General features: G+C 35.1%; 1 protein-coding gene across 1 annotated transcript in view; it reads left to right on the top strand.

The window, feature by feature from the left end:
• Positions 1–211: 211 nt before the first annotated feature.
• Positions 212–24,894, top strand: part of LOC141907398 (uncharacterized) — a 49,109-nt gene continuing 24,426 nt past the window's right edge. Inside the window, exon 1 of the mRNA XM_074797021.1 lies at positions 212–942. Within this exon, the coding sequence (XP_074653122.1) occupies positions 474–942 (469 nt within the window). The 5' untranslated portion in view covers positions 212–473. The remainder of the gene's footprint in view (positions 943–24,894) is intronic.

The raw sequence follows: 24,894 nt of genomic DNA, 5'->3' as shown, positions 1-24,894 counted from the left end.
TAAGCTTAAGTTGCTCATTCATCATTTCATTAATAACAGTTTATTGCTTTGGCGGAGCTCGCATTGCGAACCCATCAATCATTCCACTGTCACCCGTTTGGCCAACCAACAGCTATTGTACACACCACGTGACAGTTGTCGGTTCAGCGTTAAAGAACAGAGTTACCGCCCTAGTATTTAATGGGACAAGTTTCGCTAAGTTATTCTCGATGACACTCACTGGGTATTCTAGCTTTCGAACGCAAATACGTGAGTCTGTAATGTAGCAGCAGGACTGTGGGATTTACAATAAAAAACGAGAAAACTGTCTAGCGTAATCAATGACCCAGATCTATTAAAGCGACCAAGCACCGGGTTAGAGTGTTTGTAGCCGATCAGGGACTGAACTCGAGTTCAACGGCCAATTCAGGACTCATTCGTTTCGGAAACTCGGTTCAACTTTTGCTGGCAAACGCCACCTGGAATCGGAGAACATGTATGCCATTACGGAACGAGTACCTGGCCAAACTGGACAACACGGCATTTTACCATGTTACCCCGGACTACCGCACACTTTACACCCGTATACTTATACCACGTTTATGCCACAGGCTTTAATTAGTCCGAGATTATTGTTCGATCCACGTACTGTGACATCGCACGGGTTATTGCCGGCTGCAACTGCTGGAACAAATCCACAATCTACAGGATCGTACATTAGAACTGGAGTAGGATATCACCAGTCTCAACTAACTCTTTCACCATCCGTATATTCGGCCCCTTACGGATATGCAACGGAATCGATAACAACATCTTCAACAGGGGCAGTTGCAGCTATACCAGCCTCACTGACTCTACAGCAGCACCATTACCAGAGATTATCTAGTACAGGAAGTGGCGACGACCATCAGTCAGATATCGAACAAAGAGACCAAACACCAGAAATACCGAGTAATACATCAGGTAAAGAAAAACATCGACATTTATCATATGTTTGGTTCGTGGTGAATTCTAACCGGCGAATGCAATATTGAATAAATTGGACACCACGGAGTGTCGTATTCAGTTAAGTTTGGGCGGTTGATTTTAATTAGAGTTGGGATCTGACACCGTGTAACTGATTTGAAAATACGATAGAAATCTAAATAAGTTGGGTCTTTTAAAATAAATTTACCGAGCTTTGGTGGTGTCGAATATATCTTTGATCTTTGACCTAATTGGTCAAATAATCGAATCGGTATGAACGTATCTATATTTAAATTCAAGGAGGCAGAAATTTCGCAAATCTGTTTTGATGTAAAATATGGACACGGCTTGACATTATACAAATATTTACACATTTCAAAGAAATAGCAAAACAAAATAGACCAAAGAGACACGACACCTTATTTGTGTTAGTAAAGGTATGATCATGCGAAAGATCTTTTGAAACGGGCTTCATAGTAAGCGATCGCAAAAGTTCTTAGAGAAGCGAATCGTTTGCATTTAATGATTAGGTGAATTCTAAGTTTTGCTACAAATACATGTAGGCGTACAATCTCTTATTTCTTGGGGTATGTATATCTTCTATCTATATTGATGATTTGTGAGTGATGATTACGAAAGAAAACCCGATACTAAGTTGATAAATAAGGCTAAGGAATATATATATACTATGAAAAATGTTCCACGAAGGTTCATTGGTCGAAAATAAATCCTAGCAAAAATTATTCCTATCAACAGTGAAAAAACTCGCATTGCATTCGTTTTTCTAATTCTATTTCTTTAAATCCCCCCTTGGTAACTCAAAGCATGTAGCTTCCTAAAGCCGGGCGTAGGTCGACCTTGCGACGCGACGCGATCGTCGCGTCGCGTCACAAGTGGGGGCGTAAGTCGGTTGCGACACGCGACTGTGTGCGACTAGTTGCTCCCAGTCGCAAGAGCGCGTAGATCGGTTGCGACGGTCGCGTCGCGTCGCAGAAAGTAGAACATGTGCGACTCATTGCGACTGGCGTCGCTGCCAGTCGCAACCCGTCACTGGCAGTCGCAAGGTAGCGTAGGTCCGTTGGTCGTTGAGACGCGATCGTCGCTGGCGGTCGCACTGAGTCGCGTCGCAGTGAGTCGCAAGCCGTCGCAAGGCCGACCTACGCCCGGCTTAAAAATCACACATTCTCCAAAGTGAATACTGTCACCAACACTACTGAACATTTGAGATTTTTTTATATCTATCAATGTATTTCAACATAAAACTTTTGTTTTGAAAAAATTTCTCAAATTTCATTGTAAAATTAGATTTGGATGAACTTTTACCATATGGAATAACCTAGATATTTACAGGGGATTTCCACCTGGGAAGGTTTCAATACCTGTTCCCGTACACCACGTTTTAGATGTCTCTTAAAACCTCCCTATGGTTTTTGCATAAAGGGCAAGAAAATGATACCATATTTCTCATTTTTAAAATTCCTGAAAATAACCTGGCAGGCAGGTGTTAACTTTTTTTTAAAGCATGAATTTTTTGAAATAATGAACCGGCAGGCAGATTATTCCAAATATTGTTAACAAAATAATTGGAAGCAACCCTCCTTTGTTTTACAAGTAAAATGTGTCACATAGAGGATTGCGAGCATTGACTCACGCCAGAACCGAGAAATAACTATCAGGCTACACTGTACTTACTCTCACTGAACGAACACATCGTCAATACGCCTTGTATATCTTGGATCATTGACACGGTGGACCAAGGCAGAGGGATCTTTGATGCCTGTGTCCAATTTCACACACAACAACACCGCATTAAATGTATATTGTATGTATATTGTCAAACGAATTGACACCAGCCCGAACGGTTTTTAATTTTACTTCTTGTAACCCAGGAACTAATTTTCAGGTTTTTAATTTACCAGTCTCTAATCCTAAGATTTTTGCACCCAGCCGGATATGAGAAGCAAGGTATCAATTTTTGGGCCTATGTTAAATCTCTTAAACACTATCTATTACATTGCCATCGTTTTCTAGTCCAACGTACCGCCACTTAATTCAATTTCAGACAAAATTCAAATCAATCTAATTAATACCAGGGAGATATACCTCCCTGTTAATACTAAACTTGTATCACAAGACTCCAGTGCCTTATCATTGGCTCTCAAAACACTTATCCTCGCAACAACTCGGGGACCGGTTTAAAAGGTGTGAGTTAAGAGTTAACTCTGAGTAAAATCTCAGAACATGTGAAACTGGGTCCAGATTATATAGTAAAATTGAATGTGCTCAATGATTTAACTCAGATTGAAATATTATCACTAAGCCTAAATTTAAAATCTAGAATCTAGATTGATCCAACATATTACGCTGAAACTACTATACGAACTCTAACCATTAGTCATTTCATCACTTTTTGTAACTGAATTTTACCACCTATACGAATCAATTTACTACACGGTTCGAGTTTCATGATATGTGTGTACTGTCGAATTATATCACTTTTAGATATTATTGTTAAAAAAATACTTCATACGTACACATAAGAGGGTACAGTTTATATTATCAGTGCGTTTCCGGCCCAAGCTCCACAGTTTTGCAAAATGGATGATCCAACAGTGATCCAGTTCCACAGTGTTGTGTTTATTGGTGGATACTGAAAAGAGCCGATGAAACCCATAGCTTCTTTGCTCTGCCCTTGGAGTAACCAGATTACTCCAAGCTCTGCCGTAGGCGACTACAACGGCACACTAGCGAACTGCCGTGGGCGACTGAAGTCGGAAAAGCATACGTCCTTACCAATCATTTAATGTCTCACGGGCCACGCTGCGCAACTTCATCGCGCACGTTAATTATGGATTACTCTACAAATCTCCGAGATTTTTCGTGATTTTGAGACAAAATATATATAACGACCCCCAGTATTTATCCAGTACCTACACCGCAAAAAAACCCATTACCGAATCAAAACAAATCTTTTGTGGCGCCCATCTTTTCAACTTGTCTAAAAATGTTACGTCTACGGATCGAAATAGCGAAATGATCTCTAGGCCTATCGTAAATGGCATAAGTTAATGCTAGGGTAGAGCTGTGCCTAAATACTAGGTTATCTAATGCTTTTAAGCATAGACCTAATTATCTACAGAAAAGGCATATGAACTTTAGACGACTAGCAGTGTTGCACTTGAAGAGTAGTTTGGGTACAATTCATCCGAGTACACGGCCCGGACTCGTATACGAAGATTTGTATTGGTTCGAACCATAATTTAGGACAGTCCTTCGCAAGAATATTAAAGGCATTAGTCAAAGTTCATTCTAGAATCTATATTGATTAATCTTCATTAATAAATCTATATTGATTTAGTTATCTACATTAAACGAGTGAATGATCATTCGAACCCTCACTAGGCATAGAGTATATTCGTAGAGTAGCCGTGTTAACCTGGTTTAAAATGAGTAACGAGACGAGCGAGTAGTACTATATAGGTTAACTATTTATTTGACGCACGAGCTTTCTAATGTATAGAAGCTTCATCAGGTGAATGAACTCATTTGAATCAGCTCATTCACCTGATGAAGCTTCTATACATTAGAAGCGAAAGCTCGTGCGTCAAATAAATAGTTAACCTATATAGTACTACTCGTCTCGTTAGTCATAGAGTAAAAATGAAGTGCGTTTATACTACGTATGCATGTTCTATCTATGAAGTTACAACAACGCGATTCCCTGTGACCGACAGCGACGACTGTTTTGCAAGTACCAGACATCGTACACGCACTTGCACTTGCCAGCGACTCGTTGCGACAGTGGACACGATTCCCTTTCACTCCCGTGGACAATCGTGTCACAAAAACCAGTCGATCTATACACGCTTCGCAATGCATCGCGAGACTGCCCGCATAAGCGCTCATTTGACCATTTTAACCGTTCGCCTCATGTTGGGGGGCGGGGGGGGGGGTTCTAACCTATCGCCCACCTTAAAATGAGTACGCAGCAGGCTACAGAAAACCCATTATCGCTGCCCGAATGTTTGCTGCTTTCATTCCCTTTTCATTTTCATTCGTTTTGTATTGAGTTGAATTCGGTTCCCCAGTTTTGTTCCTTATTTTGGGTTTTAATTCGATTCAATTGTACATGTATTTCTAGTTTGAATGTGGGTCCAATTAACCGGTTGTTGGTTTAATGTCAACCTGGAATCAATCGATAGTATTTTATTTTTGTAATTTGAAATACTCAGAATCATTTTAACACAGCAGTCTAAGTAATGTAGAACGATGACGGCAAACATTTTCCAAGCTAAATTATTTGACAAGACCACGTAAACTGGCGGTTGCGATTGTGATTACGTTATTTGGAGTAAATATGACAGACAAACATGACAATTAGAAAGTATAATCGTTTAGTAAATATATAGTTGATTTGTTTAGTATATTGTTGGCTCTTCATTCGTGTTAGGCCTATCTTTATCTATGTTTTTCAGAACATATTGTAATTCAAACCTTTGTAGGCACCGCATAGTCGCGTAATGCGTGGTATTTAAAAAACGTTTTAAGAAAATGCACTTTCATCTCCAAATGTCCTCAGATTCCATAGTTATCAGGTGTGAATGCCAAGTTAAATTCGATTCTGAATCCATTTGCGCATCATTTGTGGATATACCACAATTATTTGAATATTAGCTTCAATTATCTAATAAATAATAAAATACTGGAGCACATAACACTCGTGGAAATTACGGGTGTTTTCTTCTTAGCACAGAACCTTAAACTTTTCCATTCGTCAACCATTATATTCAGAAAGGAGTGCGATCGGGTTTGAGAGGTGAAATGTATATATTTATTTATTCATTTCAACACTATCTAGCCCTCAACGGGGTTATCCAATCATACTAATTAGATTTATTACAAAAAGATTCAAGTGGCACTGGAAATACATAGACTCCTTTTTCTCCAACATTGTTCAATAAAAGTTGCTAGAGTAATTTGATAGTTAGCCATTGATATTTGAAACAGTTGTTGTTTTGTTAGCTCTTGGAAGTCATGCACCTGCTGTGGCATATCTACAAAAAGTTCATACCGCTCGTGTTTGTATTTCTTACATGACATAATTAAGTGAAATTCATCTTCAACGCAGGCTCAGCTCCAGGTCCTCGATAAGTAAGACGACAAAGCTCCAACTCCGATGAAACCGTAGTTTATTTTAACTAAAGCTAACAAAATCTTGGCGTTTTCAAATATTGGGTATGGGTATTCCAAGTCACAGCAAGGATCTGTCGTCGACTCTGGCCGTCCGAGGTGCGACTACCGATTTATAAGACGTAATTCAAGAATTTACATATGACTAACTGAATATATTTTACTAAAATCGATAAGATGATGTTATGATTACATACGCATGCGCAGAGGAAGGAGAGACGTGGGTGATGCCTCGTTTACTTAAAGAGAGTCGAATTACCGTAATTCCTGAATGAAAATGTACTTATAAGAGCGGTTCAAACTATAAATTAGAGAAAGAATTGTGTCAAACTGAATGGCGTCACCGACATCCTCCCGCGCCGGAAAATCTGACACGATATGAAATACATGTAGTCGCAGCGCAGTCCTAGTGTCTTTCTATAATATCCACATATACAATTTGCACTGAAACAGTTTAAGTTCCAGATGTAAACGCGTTAACAGTTACTGGAGTGATTAAAGTTAGTTATGTTTATATCATCCGGTGACATGAGTTATCCACGGTTGTAGGTCACTGTGTTCCATTCCATAGGTCATGGCTGCACGCGTTGAAATAATCCACGAATATGTAATCACAGATACACTTTGATTTCAATTGAACATGTAACATATAACTAAACAATTTAATCTAATACTAATCTACACTAAACTATAATATGAGCGAGATTGAACGAGGTGCACACAGTGTAAACGTAAGAATTTTAATTTTAACTTAAACACTTTCGAATGTAAATTTCCAACTAAGTCGAATCCGAATTATGATCACTATCGGTCGCCAGTTGAGCAATCTTAGCTCGAGCTTTGTGTGCTGCTTCACGACAGGGTCTTTTTAATGGTTTGGGTTTGTCAGCTGCTGATTTGTTTTGTTTCACAATCATATCTAAACTAAATTCAAGTGGATACAATTTTGACACTGCTCGACAGGTTGTGACGTTGATGGTTTTGACCCTAGCTGCGCGAATACCGCCGTCACTACTTTCGAGGGTTTTGGTAATAATTCCGAGTTTGCATTTGTGACGAGGAGTGTCTTTGTCGTTAATCACTACCACATCACCGTTTTCTATTGTGGCCTTTTTGTGGTGCCACTTTTTGATTTCAGTTGTATGTCGTTCGCGGAGTACAGCTTGGTCCTCAGATTTAAAGCGGTTTTGGAAATCGGCCATCTTTTGCAACGTTATGCTCGTTTTGTTCAAATAATCCGCATCAAATATTTCAGATTCCCCGATTTCTTCGTTAGGTATCAATCAGTGGGGCCCAGTAACACCCATGTTTATACTCTATCTTACCTTGATACTGCGTTATGAAACTTTCTCGATCGAAGGTTTTATCCCAGGGAAACTCTGCTATGTTTTGGTGTAGATAATCTCCTATGCTTTGGTCATCCAACAGTTCCCGATGGTTAATTGATAAGTCTTTAAGGGTACTTACCGTGTATGCATTTGTAATAGACCTATTTGTACCAATAGGGGTTTATGACCTGTGTAACGGCCTGAAAACGAAACTACCGAGATTCGTGTGTTGTAACTGGGGACCGTCCGGTACGTCCTCCAGATTGTTCTTTAAGAATAAATGATGATGGGCAGTACCGATTAATACATCGACCACGAATACCTTTGCAGTTAGAGTTATCTGCGAGGTTTGCATTTGAGATTTGTTCGTATTTTAGACTATCAGCCCTCTGTGTCGATAGATGGGACGAATTATCTCAATAGTGATTGCTTCATCGATGACTTTAAAGTCATCAGACGTCCTAATGCCCATGGGCGCCATATCAAATACGCATTTCGTAGAGTGGCCACCGAAACCATTTACTTTTTTCGATAGTTGGTACGACAGTACCAATTTTAGAGCTTTAGCAACAGCGGAGCTGCGAATGTATGACATAGAGGAACAATTGTCGAGCGGGGTATTGTCTTCCAAAGTATGATTGTGATATTCAATACTCACCTGCCCCGTTTGCAGTAACACAACCTCATTTTGATAATCATGATTTTGATTACCGACCATGTTGGTAGTATCCAATGCGTATTTTCCGAAATCTCTATCTTACCTTGATACTGCGTTATGAAACTTTCTCGATCGAAGGTTTTATCCCAGGGAAACTCTGCTATGTTTTGGTGTAGATAATCTCCTATGCTTTGGTCATCCAACAGTTCCCGATGGTTAATTGATAAGTCTTTAAGGGTACTTACCGTGTATGCATTTGTAATAGACCTATTTGTACCAATAGGGGTTTATGACCTGTGTAACGGCCTGAAAACGAAACTACCGAGATTCGTGTGTTGTAACTGGGGACCGTCCGGTACGTCCTCCAGATTGTTCTTTAAGAATAAATGATGATGGGCAGTACCGATTAATACATCGACCACGAATACCTTTGCAGTTAGAGTTATCTGCGAGGTTTGCATTTGAGATTTGTTCGTATTATAGACAATCAGCCCTCTGTGTCGATAGATGGGACGAATTATCTCAATAGTGATTGCTTCATCGATGACTAATGCCATCAGACGTTCTAATGCCCATGGGCGCCATATCAAATACGCATTTCGTAGAGTGGCCACCGAAACCATTTACTTCTTTCGACAGTTGGTACGACAGTACCAATTTTAGAGCTTTAGCAACAGCGGAGCTGCGAATGTATGACATAGAGGAACAATTGTCGAGCAGGGTATTGTCTTCCAAAGTGTGATTGTGATATTCAATACTCACCTGCCCCGTTTGCAGTAACACAACCTCATTTTGATAATCATGGTTTTGATTACCGACCATGTTGGTAGTATCCAATGCGTATTTTCCGAAATCGGTACTGAAATTCATATCCTCGCATGATTTAACATTATTTATATCCGATGTTTGAACGATGTTATCCAGCGCATGACCTTGGTTGACGAATGTACATCCGGAGACGGTTTGTTGATGTTGATCTCGGTGAAATGACGTGTGGTGTGTTTTCTTGCATATCTTACAGTGATTGCGGTTGTGACAGTCCTTTGCTTGGTGATTTGGTTGAAGACAGTTCTGATATAATCGTCTTTCGATTACCCTTTGGAGACGTTCTTCGATCGGTAGTTGACAGTTTGTTAGGTAGTGTTCGCCGTCACAAAATGTGCATTTCAACTGTGTCTGTTTAGCGACGGTCACCAATGATGTCGCAGTACCGGGTCTTGAATTTCGATACTAATATTGGTACTGTAGAGATTTTTCACTTATATTTTCTCCTAGATTGTCGAGACATTCTTCGTATGTGTAAATGAATTTATTCAGATCGAAGTTCTCTTTTTGACCACATGTGCCCATTTTTTTCTAATAGATTGCGCGGTAGTGTTTTCTCTAACGATGTTATGATGAATGGTGCACACGCGTTAACGTCAACGGCCAGATGTTTTAATGATCTTACATTCGCGTTGATCTTATTTAGAAATTGAGACAGTCCCCAATAGTTCGAAGTTGGTGATGGAATATCATAGATTTCCTGAATATGCGCTCGAACAATTTCACGATTTTGTCCGAAACGATCTTTCAGCATTGATGTCAATGTCCGAGATTCGAGCCGGATGCGTACAGTCCCTTAACTGCTTCGAGGGCGCTTCCCCGAAGCTGACCGACGATAAAGTTGGATTTTGTTGTATCGCTGAATTTTCCTTTGAAGACGTCGCATTCAATCGTTTCCCAGAACGCTGTCCTCTGGGTGAAGGTTCCATCGAATACAGGTAGTTTCAATTTAGGTAATCTCGCCGTAAATTGATCATGATCATAGTCGTCTGTTATCCGGACAGTTGATGTCTCGGGTTGTTTAGACTTCGTATGGTTGTCGATGTATCGTTTGGTTTTCAGAAGTTTTACTCGTTCTTCAGATCGTCTTACGTTTGATGTTTTCGTTTCGTTTTTATAGTCATCGTCGTTTCTAATCATCTCTTGAATTTGATTAGAAACATTTTCCCGTGTTTCGTGTGCGTCTTGTAATTCTTCCAGCGAGCTTCGAGCTCAGTCACCTGGTCTTCGGTTGCCGTTGCTTGCTGCATTATTTGCAGAATAACAGAGTATTCCACATCAAATGCGTCGATGGTTGATTCTCTTTTTCTGATGAGTTGTTCGATCTTCGTCATGATGATTTGAATTTTCTTAACTTTTGACTTCGTTTGAGTAAGTTGACTTTATCCATTAATGCATTGCGTTGTGTATTGATGATCGATGATGATTATTATCCTGGTCACGGCACCACTGTCGTCGACTCTGACCGTCCGAGTGGCGACTACCGATTTATAAGACGTAACTCAAGAATTTCCATATGACTAACTGAGTATATTGTACTAAAATCTATATGGTTATGATTGCATGCGCATGTGCAGAGGAAGGAGAGACGTGGGTGATGCCTCGTTTACTTAAAGAGAGTCGAATTACCGTAATGCCTGAATGAAAATGTACTGATTAGAGCGGTTTAAACTTTAGATTAGAGAAAGAATTGTGTCAAACTTAATGGCGTCACCGACAGGATCCATACAAAGACGAAAGTCTAACTCTGATTCCTCTCACTTTATTTTAGAAGCTTTGTATATCTTAAATAAACTACATATGTTAAAGACATGTCTGACACATTTTCAAAGAAAATGACCAGTACAGCTACTCCGAAACAGATGGCAAATTGTTGTACAAACAGTGACGAATACTATCAAGTCGAGCTCACTCTCTCATGTAAAACGTTCACTGTCTCCAGTTAGTGACAAGAATGAACAAAGAAGATATAACATAAAATACATACAGATACACATTAAATAAATAACATGCCTTTAAATTAAAAAATAATGTATAATGTTAAATCATATCTGGGGCCAACTACGCTACACTAGTATAGCGTAGTTGGTCCCAACACTTTTTTCTTTAAAGATTTCATTTGGTATTCCACCAACTCCTGTGGCTTTGCCACTTTGCAAAAACATATAATTCAAAATAGTTTTATCATCATTATTATTATCATTCTTATTTAATTATTAGTTGTTGGACTTAGACTTGGCTGTTAATATATAATGATACTATATGCTGCACTGTAACATTATATTCACGGAATGATAGCCTGTTTAGCCTAATGCACGCGGCATGCGTTTTGTTCCATCAAGACAGAACACACGTTTTTTACAATCGTATTTCTCCGGGCAAACTTTTAGATGATCAACGACTGCGGTGAAACAAAAATGCGTGGCAAACCGTTTATGCACCGTGTTGCAATGATAAGCTTTCGTGAATATTTGTTAATGTCACGTGATGCTCGCTGATCGGTTTTTCAGCTATGGATGTGTTTCGCAAACGCACACGGGACGAAAAATGTATTCGACGACACAAATAATTTTGATCAAATCAAGCAATGGTTGTATCGCGAAAAACCTTCTTTATGTTGAGCATTCTCTGTTATGACTTCAACGCACACGGAATAACAAAACGCATCGAAGAAACATCGTTTTTCAAGAGGGAAGAAAAAACGTGTTTTTTCCGTTTCGTGTGCGTTGGGCTTTTATAGTGTGCGCTGGGCTTAAAAAATCCCACCCAGTGATTGGCTGAAGTATTGTTTGCCTCCATCTTGCCCCACCCTCACCCGTGATGATGAAAATCACGCTGAAGAATTGATGTGAATAGTACGTTGTTTTCAATCATGCAATGGAATACCGATGTCAATATGACATAGAATATTAAATGTAGAGATCTCAAAATAAAATATAAATGAACAGTGGTTAGATAAAATGTCGAAGTTTTCATACAAATTCGGAAATATCTAAATACACGAAGTAATATTCACAAATTCATTCGAACTATTAGACGAAGATACCTCTTAACTCGAATCAACTAGCATATCACAAATATTGTTCATGTGGAATTTGAAATACAGATTAATCCAATCATGCTCAACTTATCTTTTAATAATGAGTCCTCTCCTTATACAGCTTTCCAATTCGGAGTGTTCGCCAGATGTAATCACTCGGTTTATTTCAATTTCGATAACACCATAATGAAATATGGAACTCAATAAATTACAGTCATATTATTCTAGCCCATCTGTGATTTCACAACACAAATTGATTTTCTTTTCATGAGACCCCAGAATTTTCATCTACTCTTCAGCTCCTAAGCCATGAACACAGAGATTGATTAGCACTTGCGTTGTAAGTTCTACTCCCAGGAAAAACGAGATATGAATATAATTTTTTTCTGCACACAAAACCCTATTCGTGCCAACATGGTATTCGTTTTGTAACAGCGAATAGATTACCTTCGATAATCATCACCATAATTGATATATTAAAAACTAATAGTTTGTTACCTTTCGAATACGTCATATCGATGTTTTGGTAAGATAGGACCAATAGATGTATTTTCAACATCAAAATCTGACCATGTATCTACTGGGCGGTTTGGCGCGTTGAAAATCTGGCACCGCCCCAATTGAAACCAGCCCCAGAGAACTGACCGAATCGAAGTAATAGTTCGTTCCATATGTGGCATTGATGGACTCTTGTTCAAAATGTATGTTTGAGTACTACGATCAGTTGATCTACTATACATGTAGTGATTAAAAAGACTGGTGGGTTCTAGTAATCATTTTCTATCGGCGATCCAAAAATCATATTCAAAGACTTTTATCCCTATCATCCCACAATTCGATGGAGTTCATCAGATTATATCGTTTTACCACCTGTTTCATCAATGTCACTTGATAAAAATAACGATAAATCAATTGGTTCACAAAATATGGCACTGCAACTTGTTATTAATTTACTTAATGTTTACTAACGTACTAAGTTTCTTCCAGCTTAACCTTCAGGATTCTTAGTAGAGTCCCATGGCCAGACAAGTAGCGATACGAACGAACGGGTCTGTTGCCAAATTTAATAAGAGTGTTATTTTAATTTCTGTTAATTTAGTGCACTTATTTTGAGATAAGTGGATTATATCTAAGTCTTGAGTCCGATAAAATACCATTTAGGAATAGGAATGCCAGTAGGCCTACACTGTGTACGCGAGCCCAAACGCGGCGGACTCAAACTTGGAAGTAATAATATGAAAACAAACCCCGAGGCCACACAAGCTCGGGGTCTGAACCAAAACACCTCGCTTTGAATAGGTGCATTGTCCATTTTATTTGTTACAAAAGCAACCATGTGCGTTTGATATGGCGATAGTTCTGAAGTAAACCTCTCAGGGCGTGGTCAATCACACTGCGTTCAATTCTCTTTTTTAATCGGTATCATTGAGAATTCAATCGAATATAAGTTGTGGATAGCCTCGCTCACACAGTTTGAAAGCAGATGCTTTCTCCTCGAAAGTCGACATCTGTGACGATGATATGTAAGGAATTAAGCATCATGGCATACCATACGCGCCACCATTTTGTAACAGACATTACAGATTACGTGTATTTTCGCAATGTTATTGCTGAGAGGTATCTGCTTCAATGGCTGTTTCGTTAGTTTGAAGAGCAATTACAAGCAGCTGCGGTCAATAGTTGCAGCTGTAGTCCATTTAGTACGCAGCAGGTACGGGAGATATATTTTGCTCAGAGGTTCGACCTGCGCGGTGCATATATTTTCATATTCTATTAATGAATACATTTAATCGAACTAAAATCATTTCTGTTCACTTCCTAGCCTATAGTTTTGCTACTAGTGGCCTCCACGGATAAAGGACATCTTCTCTTCGTCATTGGTCATTATCATTGAGTCAGCTTTTTTTTTTAAGACAAAAAACAACTTCATTTAGACAACCGGTCAGAATTTTGGACCGTACTAATTGGGACCGATTGTTAAAGCTTGCAAAAAGTCCGTTCTAAAATGGCCTGGTCAATTTTTGAGCAGGTCCAATTCGACCGACCTAAAAGTGCGAATCAGGTCCGTTCTAACGCTGTGTGTGTTGACTGAAACTGCTTCCAGGTCCGTTCGAAGTCTCATCATCGGCAAATCTAAGAACTGGTCACTCTCAACGTTATGCCCGCATTCCTCATCGAGCTGATTGATATAGTTTCCAGATTCCGTATGATTTTTAAATTGCCTTGAAAAGAATCTTAAGGCTAACGGATTATTGTCTATGTTGAAATCTAAGCGTTTGTTGCTCGCGGAATATATAGATCCGCTTTACTTGCTTTGAAAATGTTCTCGAATTTATCATAGGTCCATGTGTCCGGATATACGATGAACTACAATTATTTAAAAAAAACACTTTCAAAATGAACTAGGGGTCCAGGGACACCACGGCCGCCTGGGAAATGGTTTAAAATTCTCAATAAACAAAAATATCAATATTTGACGTACCCTGGTGAATATATTAAGAAAGCAATAACCTTAAAACTCGCCAAACCAGAGAACATGTCACTAGCTAAATTTATGCAATTGAATGTGGTTACAAAATATGACTAGGTACCAATGTTATATTTAAATACTTAGTTTTTCAGCAATTGAACATCCTCTGGTGACCATACACAAAATTATGACATTGAAACTCGCCACAATCATAAAACATGTCAGTAATTACAAAATCAGGGTTTCATACCAGAGAGCGATAGAGCGACTCGCCACCACAAGTAATTTTTTTTCTATTTAAATGGGAGACAGAAAAGCATTCTTAGCGTCAATAGATAATAGAATAGAAACCATCAAAAGAACAATATGAAATAAAAAATTAGTCGATATTTAACAAGAAAATGACGATATAATTGCTCCGCATACAAAAATAGTGAGATATGTAATCTATTAAAAATAGAAATTGTTAAGTAAAATGAATTATTTTGTTTGCTTTTTAAAATATTAATCATGTTTCTTTATAGTGAATTTTGAAATTTAATCTAGGAGTAGAAATAACATTATTTTCATCTTTATCAACATTTTTATTATTCATTTTTTCTTTTTTAGCTTTTTTAAATTCTTTTGATTTTTTTCCTAATTGTCGAGACCATTCAATGTGTTTCTGAGTTCTCGGTTTTTTTCTTCACAGTTATTTCTTTCACTTCTTCCGTTTCGCTCATTTATTGTAGAAAAATATTTATTATCAATGTTTGAAAATGTAATAACTCCAGTTGAGTAATAATGTCATAAATCTACCTGATTGAAATGATCAATATCCAATCCAATTCATTTAATTCAGTCTTAACTAAATAATCATTTTTCAAATCGGAATGAAATTTATTTTCATCTTCACAATTGGTAGCATATAATTACATAATTTAGAATAACCTTTTATCACATTTTCTGATATCGTGTCATTAATTCTAGCTATTCTCGCAGTTTTATAAATCTTAAATAAGTTTATGATTTGATCTGATTTCATTATATCTAATTCATAATAAGTCAAATTTTTAACAATAAAGGTTTTAAATTTTTCCAGATGCAATTAATATTTCTAATTGAGGTTTGCAATAAATATAACATTCAAAATTATTATTTGTTGTAATATCATTTTGAAATTCATTATCTGCAGTTAATTTTGTTTCTATTATTCCGAAATCATCCAGTTTTTTAGTTTGAACATCACTATTTTTAGATTTTATTTCTTTTCACCTCTTATTTATCTAACAAAAACATTAGTTGTTACAACTAAAATTTAACTAAAAATACACTAAATTTAACAAGCTAGTTGTTGTTTTTATTTATTTCTTGTTGAATTTTATTTGATATTTGTTTCAACTACTAACTAAAATTCAAATAGAAAGTGGCTAAAATAAAATAGATTTTAAAAAACTAGTTGAGTTTAGATAAATTCACATTTAAATGGGCGTTGTTATCGAAATAATTTGATCTTTTGTTATTTTCCAATTTATCCATATATTCATTATGAAAATCATGTGGAATGATATAATTTTCTTCAAGTGCATTTTCATTGATTTTCTATCTTTATTGTAGAATAATACTAAAAATCTAATGTTTTCTCTAAAATCTTTTACAATTGAATTACATTTTTGATTTAAAACCCATGTGGTTATCCCAAAATGTCTACCAGAAAAAGCTTTCACTTTCTCTAATTTTTGAATCAATTGAATAATTTGCACAATCATCTATTATAAGTGATGTATTTGTTCCTTTATGAATATCAATTGCTATTTTAAAACAATTATCTAAATTTTCTTTCACTATTTTAGTATCCAATACGATAAATTTATTATTTCTAGTAATATTTATATTATAAGTTTGATGAAACTCATATGTTGGACTAAATAATACTATATCATCAAAATAGTTTTTATAAATAGTTTCTAATAAATTAATAATAAGATAAGTTTTTCCACAATTTGTTACACCAGAAATTAACATATTATGAGGTTCAAATATAAATAATTCCTTATTCATTTATATATTTTTAATTTTACTTGATAATATCCATTCATTAAATTCATCCATACCGTTTTACTTTTTTTCTTTTAACAGTTTTTGTTTTTAATACATTTTCAATTTCATATTCTTATTCTAGTTTTTCAGTAGTTAAACTTAATTCTTCTTCATAAAATACCTTGCAACTTCTTCAGCATCTAAATCTTCTAATTTATAGACAAATGGTTTTGTTTTTATTATTTTTTTCATCTAATATATTTCTCTTGTAAAATTACGTATCCTTTATCAAATATCTTTTTATACTTATAAATTCTAACGTGTTGTCCTATTTTAAATTTAGGTTCACCAAAATCATCTACAAGAAATGCTCCATATAAATTATTCCAAACAATTTCAGCATTTTCAGGTTTTCTAGCATCAATAGGTTTCATTCCAATAGAAGAATGATAAGAATTATTATATCCTTCTATCAATTTTGGTAAAACATCAATCCATTTAAAAGTATCATATGCTGTAAAATATTTCCACATTCTTGTTCTTAATGTTCTATTAAATCGTTCAACAACTGCTGCTTTTTTATCCGATTTTGTTGAAAAATATTTAATATTATGATTATCTAAGAGTTCATGAACAAGTGAATTATCAAATTCTTTTCCATCATCAAATTGTATTTTTTGTGGTTTTAGTTTATCATCCGAAAGAAATTTTCTTAAAACATTTGATGTTTGTACAGCATCTTTTCTATAAACTGGGAAGCTCCATACATAACGACTAAAGATATCAATTATACTCAATATCCACCAATAATCATCATTATCTTTCTTAACATTTTTCATATCAATTAAATCTCCTTGCCACTGTTGATCTACATAACTTACCATAGTTTTACGAGTTTTATATTTTCTAACAATTTTTCTATGTGTTGTATATGTTGGTTGTTCTAACATAAATTCATTTATATCTTTATATTTAACTAAATTTTGTGGGATTATCTTATCTAATTTATCTTGTTTTACTTGACGCCATATATTTTTGGTAGAAGAATAAGCAACCGAACTCTCAGGGTTGTAATATAAATTTCTTAACTATTGTTCTTTAGTATTAGGAGTTTTTTTACCGCCCATTTATATATCGTTAATTTTAACTTTATATTTCTAATATTGAATACTATCTAATTGTGAATTTACAATATTTAATTGTGCGTCAGATATAATATAAATGTGCATTTTGAAATTTAAGCTTCCTTTTTTCTTTTTCATGAATAATTGTATTCCATCTTTAGTGTTCTGTAGTTTTTTCCCAGAACCATGTAATGAATTATCCTCTGTTGTTCTAAAATCTAACCATAATGCATATTTATTACCGGTATAATAATCAATTTGATTAATATTACAATTTTCAGATGATTTTACTTTTTCATTCATAAAATGTTTTCTAATTTCTGGCCATTGATCTATCATTCTCATTCCTTGACAAAATATTTTATTTGCTATTCCTTCGATAGTTATTTCTACTTTTGTCATTTCAGGATTATAATAATTATCTACCTTTATTGCGCCATTAGAATATGTTGCAATGGTAAAAATATTAATATTCCTTTAATAGATCTTCTTGGGAAGTTAATATTCTCATTAATTATTTCATCATTTGCATTAATAGTTACAGTTTAAAATTTATCAATATAATCATATAATAATGAAAATCCTTGATTGTATTGAGTTTGAATTGTGCTAGCAATATTTTCATTAGTTACTGTGTTATATTCTAAACATATATTCGATAATTTATAACCCATATCTTTAACAACGCTAGATAATACAATTTCATTTACAGGAGCAAATGTTATCTCAAACATAATATCTTCTTGAATTACATATTTATATAAAGGTGCATTATTATTTATCAATTCAAAGTCTAATGGAATTTTATATTTGCTTCCATAAATCTTTTTAATCAAATTATCTACGTCATTAGTTACTACTGCGTTATTGGCTTCAGATCTTAATTTATTATGGTTTTCCGATTGAATGCCTTGAAATATCATATTATTTCTATTTTCTTTAGTTAACCATAAATCTTTATAATGCATAAATAAATTATAATCATCTAATGAGAAAACTGTTTCTGGACCAATCTTTATTGTTAATTTTTTAATCAAATATCTTCCAACATTATCGACAACATAATTATTACTATTACCGGTTACTTTTATATCGGCTGATAAATAAAATACTATTTGGAACATAAAAAGTATTTTGTGTTAATCTAGGAATTCTAACATATAAAGCTTCATCGGGATTAACATTTGAAGGATTATGAGTAATTATATGATGTGATCTTTCTGCTTTAATAGCATTAGATATTCTATGATTCTTAGAAGGATTGATATAACGCCCACTCATTTATTTAACAAAAAAATTAATCATTTATTTTTTATTATGTTTTCTTGATATTTTTTGATATCATGTTTACTAACCCAAAAATAATAGCACTTACAACTGTAATTAAAAATAAAATAATATGTTCAGCAGCAAAGTTAAGAATATTACCTGCAGATTTCAATATAAAACCAACAATTGATGCAATAATTCCTGGTAAAGCTGCAGCAGATTTTTTAGATAGTTCCCATAAATATTTTGCTAATTTCTTTAAACCATCCTTAACTTTATCTTTATCAATTTGTTATTTTTAAATTTCGATCGTATCCTTTGTCAAATATCTTTTGATACTTAGAAATTCTAACATTGTGACTTTGAATTTAGGTTCACCAAAATCATTTACAAGAAATGCACCATATAAATTATTCCGAACAATTTCAGCATTTTCAAGTTTTCTAGCATCAATAGGTTTCATTCCAATAGATGGATGATAAGAATTGCTAAAACCTATTGATTTTGGTAAAATATCAATCCATTTATAAGTATTATTTGCTGTGAAATATTTCCACATTCTTGTTCCTTATGTTCTATTAAATTGCTCAACAACTGCTGCTTATGTATCTGATTTTGTTGAAAAATATTTAATATTATGGTAATCTAAGTATCCATGAACTAATGAAATATCAAATTCTTTTCCATCATCAAATTGTATTTTTTCTGGTTTTAATGTACCTGATAGAAATTTTCTTAAAACTATTGATGTTTGAACAGCATCTTTTCTGAATACTGGAAAACTCCATACGTAACGACTAAACATATCAATTATATTTAATATCCACATATAATCATCATTATCTTTTTTTAAGATTTTTCATATCAATCAAATCTCCCTGATCTACATATCTTACCATAGTTTTACGCGTTTTATATTTTCTTACAATTTTTTATGAGTTGTGTATGTTGGTTGTTCTAATATAAATTCATTGATACGTTTTATTGAACTAAATTTTATGTGATTATCTTAATTAATTTATCTTGGTGCCACATTACTTTTACAGAAATATAGGCGACCGAACTCTCAGGATTATAATATTACTTTCTTAAATATTGTTCTTAAGGATTAGGAGTTTGTTTGTCTCCCATTTATATATCATTAATATTAACTGTTTATTTTCAATATTGAATACTATGTAATTGTTTATTTGTTGTATTTAATTGCGCATCAGAAATGATATATAAATGCATTTTATAATTGTCGATTCCTTTTTCTTTTTCATAAATGATTGTAGTCCATCTTATGTATTTTCTAATTTTTTTTACTAGAACCATGTAATGAATTATCTTCAGTTGTTCTTAAATCTTATCATAATGCAAATGTAATGAATTATCTTCAGTTGTTCTTCAATCTAACCATAATGCAAATTTATTACCAGTATAATAATTAATTTGATTAATATTACAATCCTCAGATTTATTTTTTTCATTCATAAAATGATTTTAAATTTCCACCCATTGATCTATCATTCTCATTCCTCGACAAAATATCTTATTAGCTATACCTTCAATTGTTATTTCTACTTTTAATATTTCAGTATAATAATAATTATCTACATCAATTGTACCATTAGAATATATTTTAGTAAAGAATATTGATATACCTTTAATAGATCTTCCAGGAAAATTGATATTTTCATTAATTATTTCATCACTTGGATTAATAGTTAGAGTCTTAAATTTATCAATATAATCATATAATTTATCATCATATAATCATAAGTTTGAATTTTACTCGCAATATTTTCGTTAGTTACTGCATCATATTCAAAGCATATATTTGATAATTCATAACCCATATCTTTAATTACACTCAAGAATACTATATCAATAACAGGGGCATAAGTGATTTCGAATATTTAATCTTCTTGAATTGCATATTTATATAAAGGCGCATTATCATTCATTAATTCAAAATCTAATGGAATTTTATACCTACTACCATAAATCTGATTTATTAATTTATCTGCGGCAACTGTTACTATTGCATTATTAGCTTTCGTTCTCAATTTATTTTGGTTTTCTGTTTGAATTCCTTGAAATGTCATATTTTTTTTCTATTTTCTTTAGTTAACCATAAATCTTTATAATGTGCAAATCAATTATAATCATCTAATTTAAAAACAGTTTCCGGTCAAATTTTTATGGTTAATTTTTGTATCAAATATCGGCCAACATTTATCTACAACATGATTATTATTATTTCCAGTTACTTCTATATCAGCTGATAAATAAATACTATTTGGAACGTAAAAAGTATTTTTATTTAATCTCGGAATTCTAATATATGAAGTTTCATTTGGATTAAAATTTGAAGGATTATGATTTATCATATGATGACAGTGTTCTGCTTTAATCGTATTAGATATTTTCAAATTTTTTGAAGGATCTATATTCCCAATCACCATTTATTTAGAAAAAAAATTACTTATCTATCTTTTTTGACATATTTACTAATCCAAAAATAATTGCACTTACAACTGTAATTGAAAATAAAATTATATGTTCAGCAGCAAAACTAATGATATTTCCAGCAGACTTCAATATAAAACTAACGATCGAAGACATAAATCCTGGTAAAGCTGCAGCAGATTTTTGGCTCGCGTTAGTGAGCCTAAGTCAACGGTCTGACCGATCGATAATCATTCGTATGCTTAATACACTACGCTCCGAGCTATTTTTAGCACACTCAAACGCAATTTCAGTAGCCTGTAATTTCACTACGAATGGGCGAATTGAACGGATTAAGCATACTATATTTCGTCATTCATTCTTCATTATGGTGCGCAAAGTTGAAAGCCGTGGGTCTTATATTGTTTGAGAAATTAACCTAAAAATGTCAAAAATTCGATTTATTTGAGCACGTTTTTTTATGCAGCATCTTTAACTATCAAAAATCACACATGTGAAAGTTCAATGCTATTTGCGTCGAAAGAACTTAACTTCGTCAAGATCCGACGCATTGTTCGGTAGTTATGGGCTTTCAAAGACGAAACCCCAAAATCTCGGTCATGTATAATTTGTGTTGACCCGGTTTGAACTCCATCATGACGTCATAGCATTCGTTGAATATGTAAATGAGGTGGATCAGCAGGTCGGCATTTCGCTAAATAAAATGGCGGCAAAATTGAAAAGGTTCTTATTCATCATTTCTAGCGCGAATACTGATACTCAAGGCGTATGATATAAAGTTGTTTGTGTGCGATGTGTTCAATGATTCATCTAGTTTTGAAATCCCGTGCATAAGGTAACGCATTAGCGATCCGTTTTGAGCTTCGTTATTTATTAGTTTGTTAATCGCGGCACAGTCAGATGAGCGTTCCGTTGACAACAGTCGTGTACAGTCGCGTAGGCAGTATATTGCGTTATTACTCTCGATACTATGCGTGTATGTATTAGTTCTATATAACGCGCGCCAAGGCGCAGGTCGCGCGCAACAAGGATTTGTCAGAGTGAAGATGTAAGCTTGCCTGCTTACTAACAGCATTCTTATCGTGAAATTATTAAAAACCATATCAATCGATGAACTTCTTTTCGTCAGTAATCGGTGCCGGCCTCAAATTTGCATAAACTTGGGAGCTTCAGTCCAATGAGACGCTTGCGTGAACACTCACTCTGATATGGTCCGTCCCATATTTGGTCCGTTTCAGGTACGGACCCATTTCGGCGGGTCTTATGCCAAACAAAGTAATGCCTTAGTTCCTCATCATTTTTCTTTTGCTGATGAGTCAAGAGCGGTGGGTGAATTAAACTATCATTGCTTTTTTTACAGTTGAAATGAAAAGTTTAGATATAGCATCCTCCCCCGGCAGGGATTCGAACCTGATGACATCGAGATTGCCACGGCACGAAACCCTGTCATAATCGACCGTGTGCGCAGATACATGCGCAGTTCAGATGATGTGATTTTTAGCCAATCAGAAATCCCGTTTTATCTTAGCCCGGGTTTTCCCATTTATAGTTCTTCCTTGAAATTTGCCTCAATGAGCAATCTGATTGGTACCGCCAGTTTTCGTTCGGAAAGCTGCGCATGTACCTGCGCACCCGGTCTACTGATGCAGGGGTTCGTGCCGTGGCTGAGTGTAGCGATGCCATCAGGTTCGAGTCCCTGCAGGGGGAGGATGAGATATAGCTGCATGGCAGCGATAACGGGTTTCTGCTTATTGGTTCATAAGGAAGCGTACGAAGATTTCATCGAAATGATTCTAGCCCATAACATATGACTCTTGCCAAGAAGCGCAACCTGGGTCAATATTATGCTGGATATGTGGATATTAGGAGTCAATTTGTCAAAGCATCAAAGCAATGCAGTGCAACTTGTTTATGTCTCAGATGGAGCGCGCGGGACAGGGCCGTCATCATATTGCTGACTTATCCAAACGTTTTTTTAGTGTGTAAACTCCGTCATACTCAGCATTATAGGACAGTGAGGAATTGAATTTTAGCCACCTGGGCCCTTGGCTTGATTCGAGCAAAAGACCTTAAATGGCTTCACAGAATTTGATTATGAGTCTAGGATTTTCACAATTTTTGAAGAATGCTTTCTCTGGTTTTGAGATCAATTCAAATTCACTCCTTAATACATTAGTCAAAAAATGGTCAAATAGACTCTTTTTTTATTAAAAGAAATTCTCCTGAAGACAAATTTTGAAATGAATTATGTGTCGATTTATCCAGACGAAATAATTACAGCAAAATCAACTGACGATCAACAAGGTGGAGTTTTCATTTATCCTCTGATAATTTGTCTACCCCTGATGATACAAGCATTTTGGCGACATCTTTTGAAACCTCAACGCTTTATCTGCGCGCGTCAACCACAGTCGATTGTCATGCCATCTGACGTCTTCCCACCTGTATTTAAGCAATCAAGTGTAATAATTACTCTGTTATAAACGGCTATCATAGATGAGCGAAAGAAAGTATAATAGAAATCTTAGGAGACCCATTTAGATCGTGCGTTTGTCGTTAAAAATCTATAACTACTGTCTTGCAGAGCATAGACACCATTAAGCCATGTGGAATTAGTATTTTAAGGGCTATTCAGTTTACTCCAAAACAAGTCTCTGATTACCCTTGATATGAAGCTTTTTTAAGTTTAAGTCGCATGACTCTTGACGCCCATGAATTATCATCCCATAATAACAATGAATCCTATTCTGCATGTGTTGTGCAGATAGTTTAGCAGTTCAGATAAATGTACGGAAGCTGGAGTTCATGACCAGTGTTGTTATTGCCAGATAACCTGTGTTGATGCGTACGTCATACATTATTATTATTATTATTATTATTATTATTATTATTATTATTATTATTATTATTATCATTATGGTATTTTAAGTGCCAGAATCCACTTAAGTGATCAATGACACTATATTACTGAATAAATCTAATGTGGTGACAACAAATGTGTTTTGGGGCTTCTCTTGAAGACAGAGATACTCGAAGCCGCTCTTACATGGCGAGGAAGGTTGTTCCACAAACGTGGAGCGGCGACTGAGAAGGCTCTGTCTCCAAGAGAAGCTAATCTTGAACGGAAGATATATAAACATAAATAGAAGTAATATAAATTCTGAAAGTCTGAAAGTGACGTATGTGTCTACGGAGGTGTCTACCTATGGTGCGGCCATGGACTCTGATGAGTGCAAAGGGATATTTATAGATAATTGTGATGTGTGCAGATACGTCATCACCCATACATGGATGGGAGAAATGTTGTGAATTCAATCCATGAATTCCAAGCCATGTGTGGAAGAGGGCCTGCACACGTTACTAAAGATGAAATAATATAAAAGGGTTTAAGAAAGCTTTAGCGGGAGGCTGGCGAGATGTGGTTTTAGGGAGAGCTCCGGGAATTCTCTTGTATACATCTGGTAAGAGAAAATAAACGGAAAGATAAATTTAGAAATTGTTAGGTTATATCCGGGAGCTGTGTAAGAAAGTCAAGACCAAGAACTGAGATCTGATCAAAGAGTGTCCTCGCA

This window comes from Tubulanus polymorphus, chromosome 6, assembly GCF_964204645.1.
Source record: "Tubulanus polymorphus chromosome 6, tnTubPoly1.2, whole genome shotgun sequence".
NCBI lineage: Eukaryota > Metazoa > Nemertea > Palaeonemertea > Tubulaniformes > Tubulanidae > Tubulanus > Tubulanus polymorphus.
The sequence above is the reverse complement of the archived record's forward strand: the minus strand, read 5'-3'. Positions and strand labels throughout refer to the sequence as shown.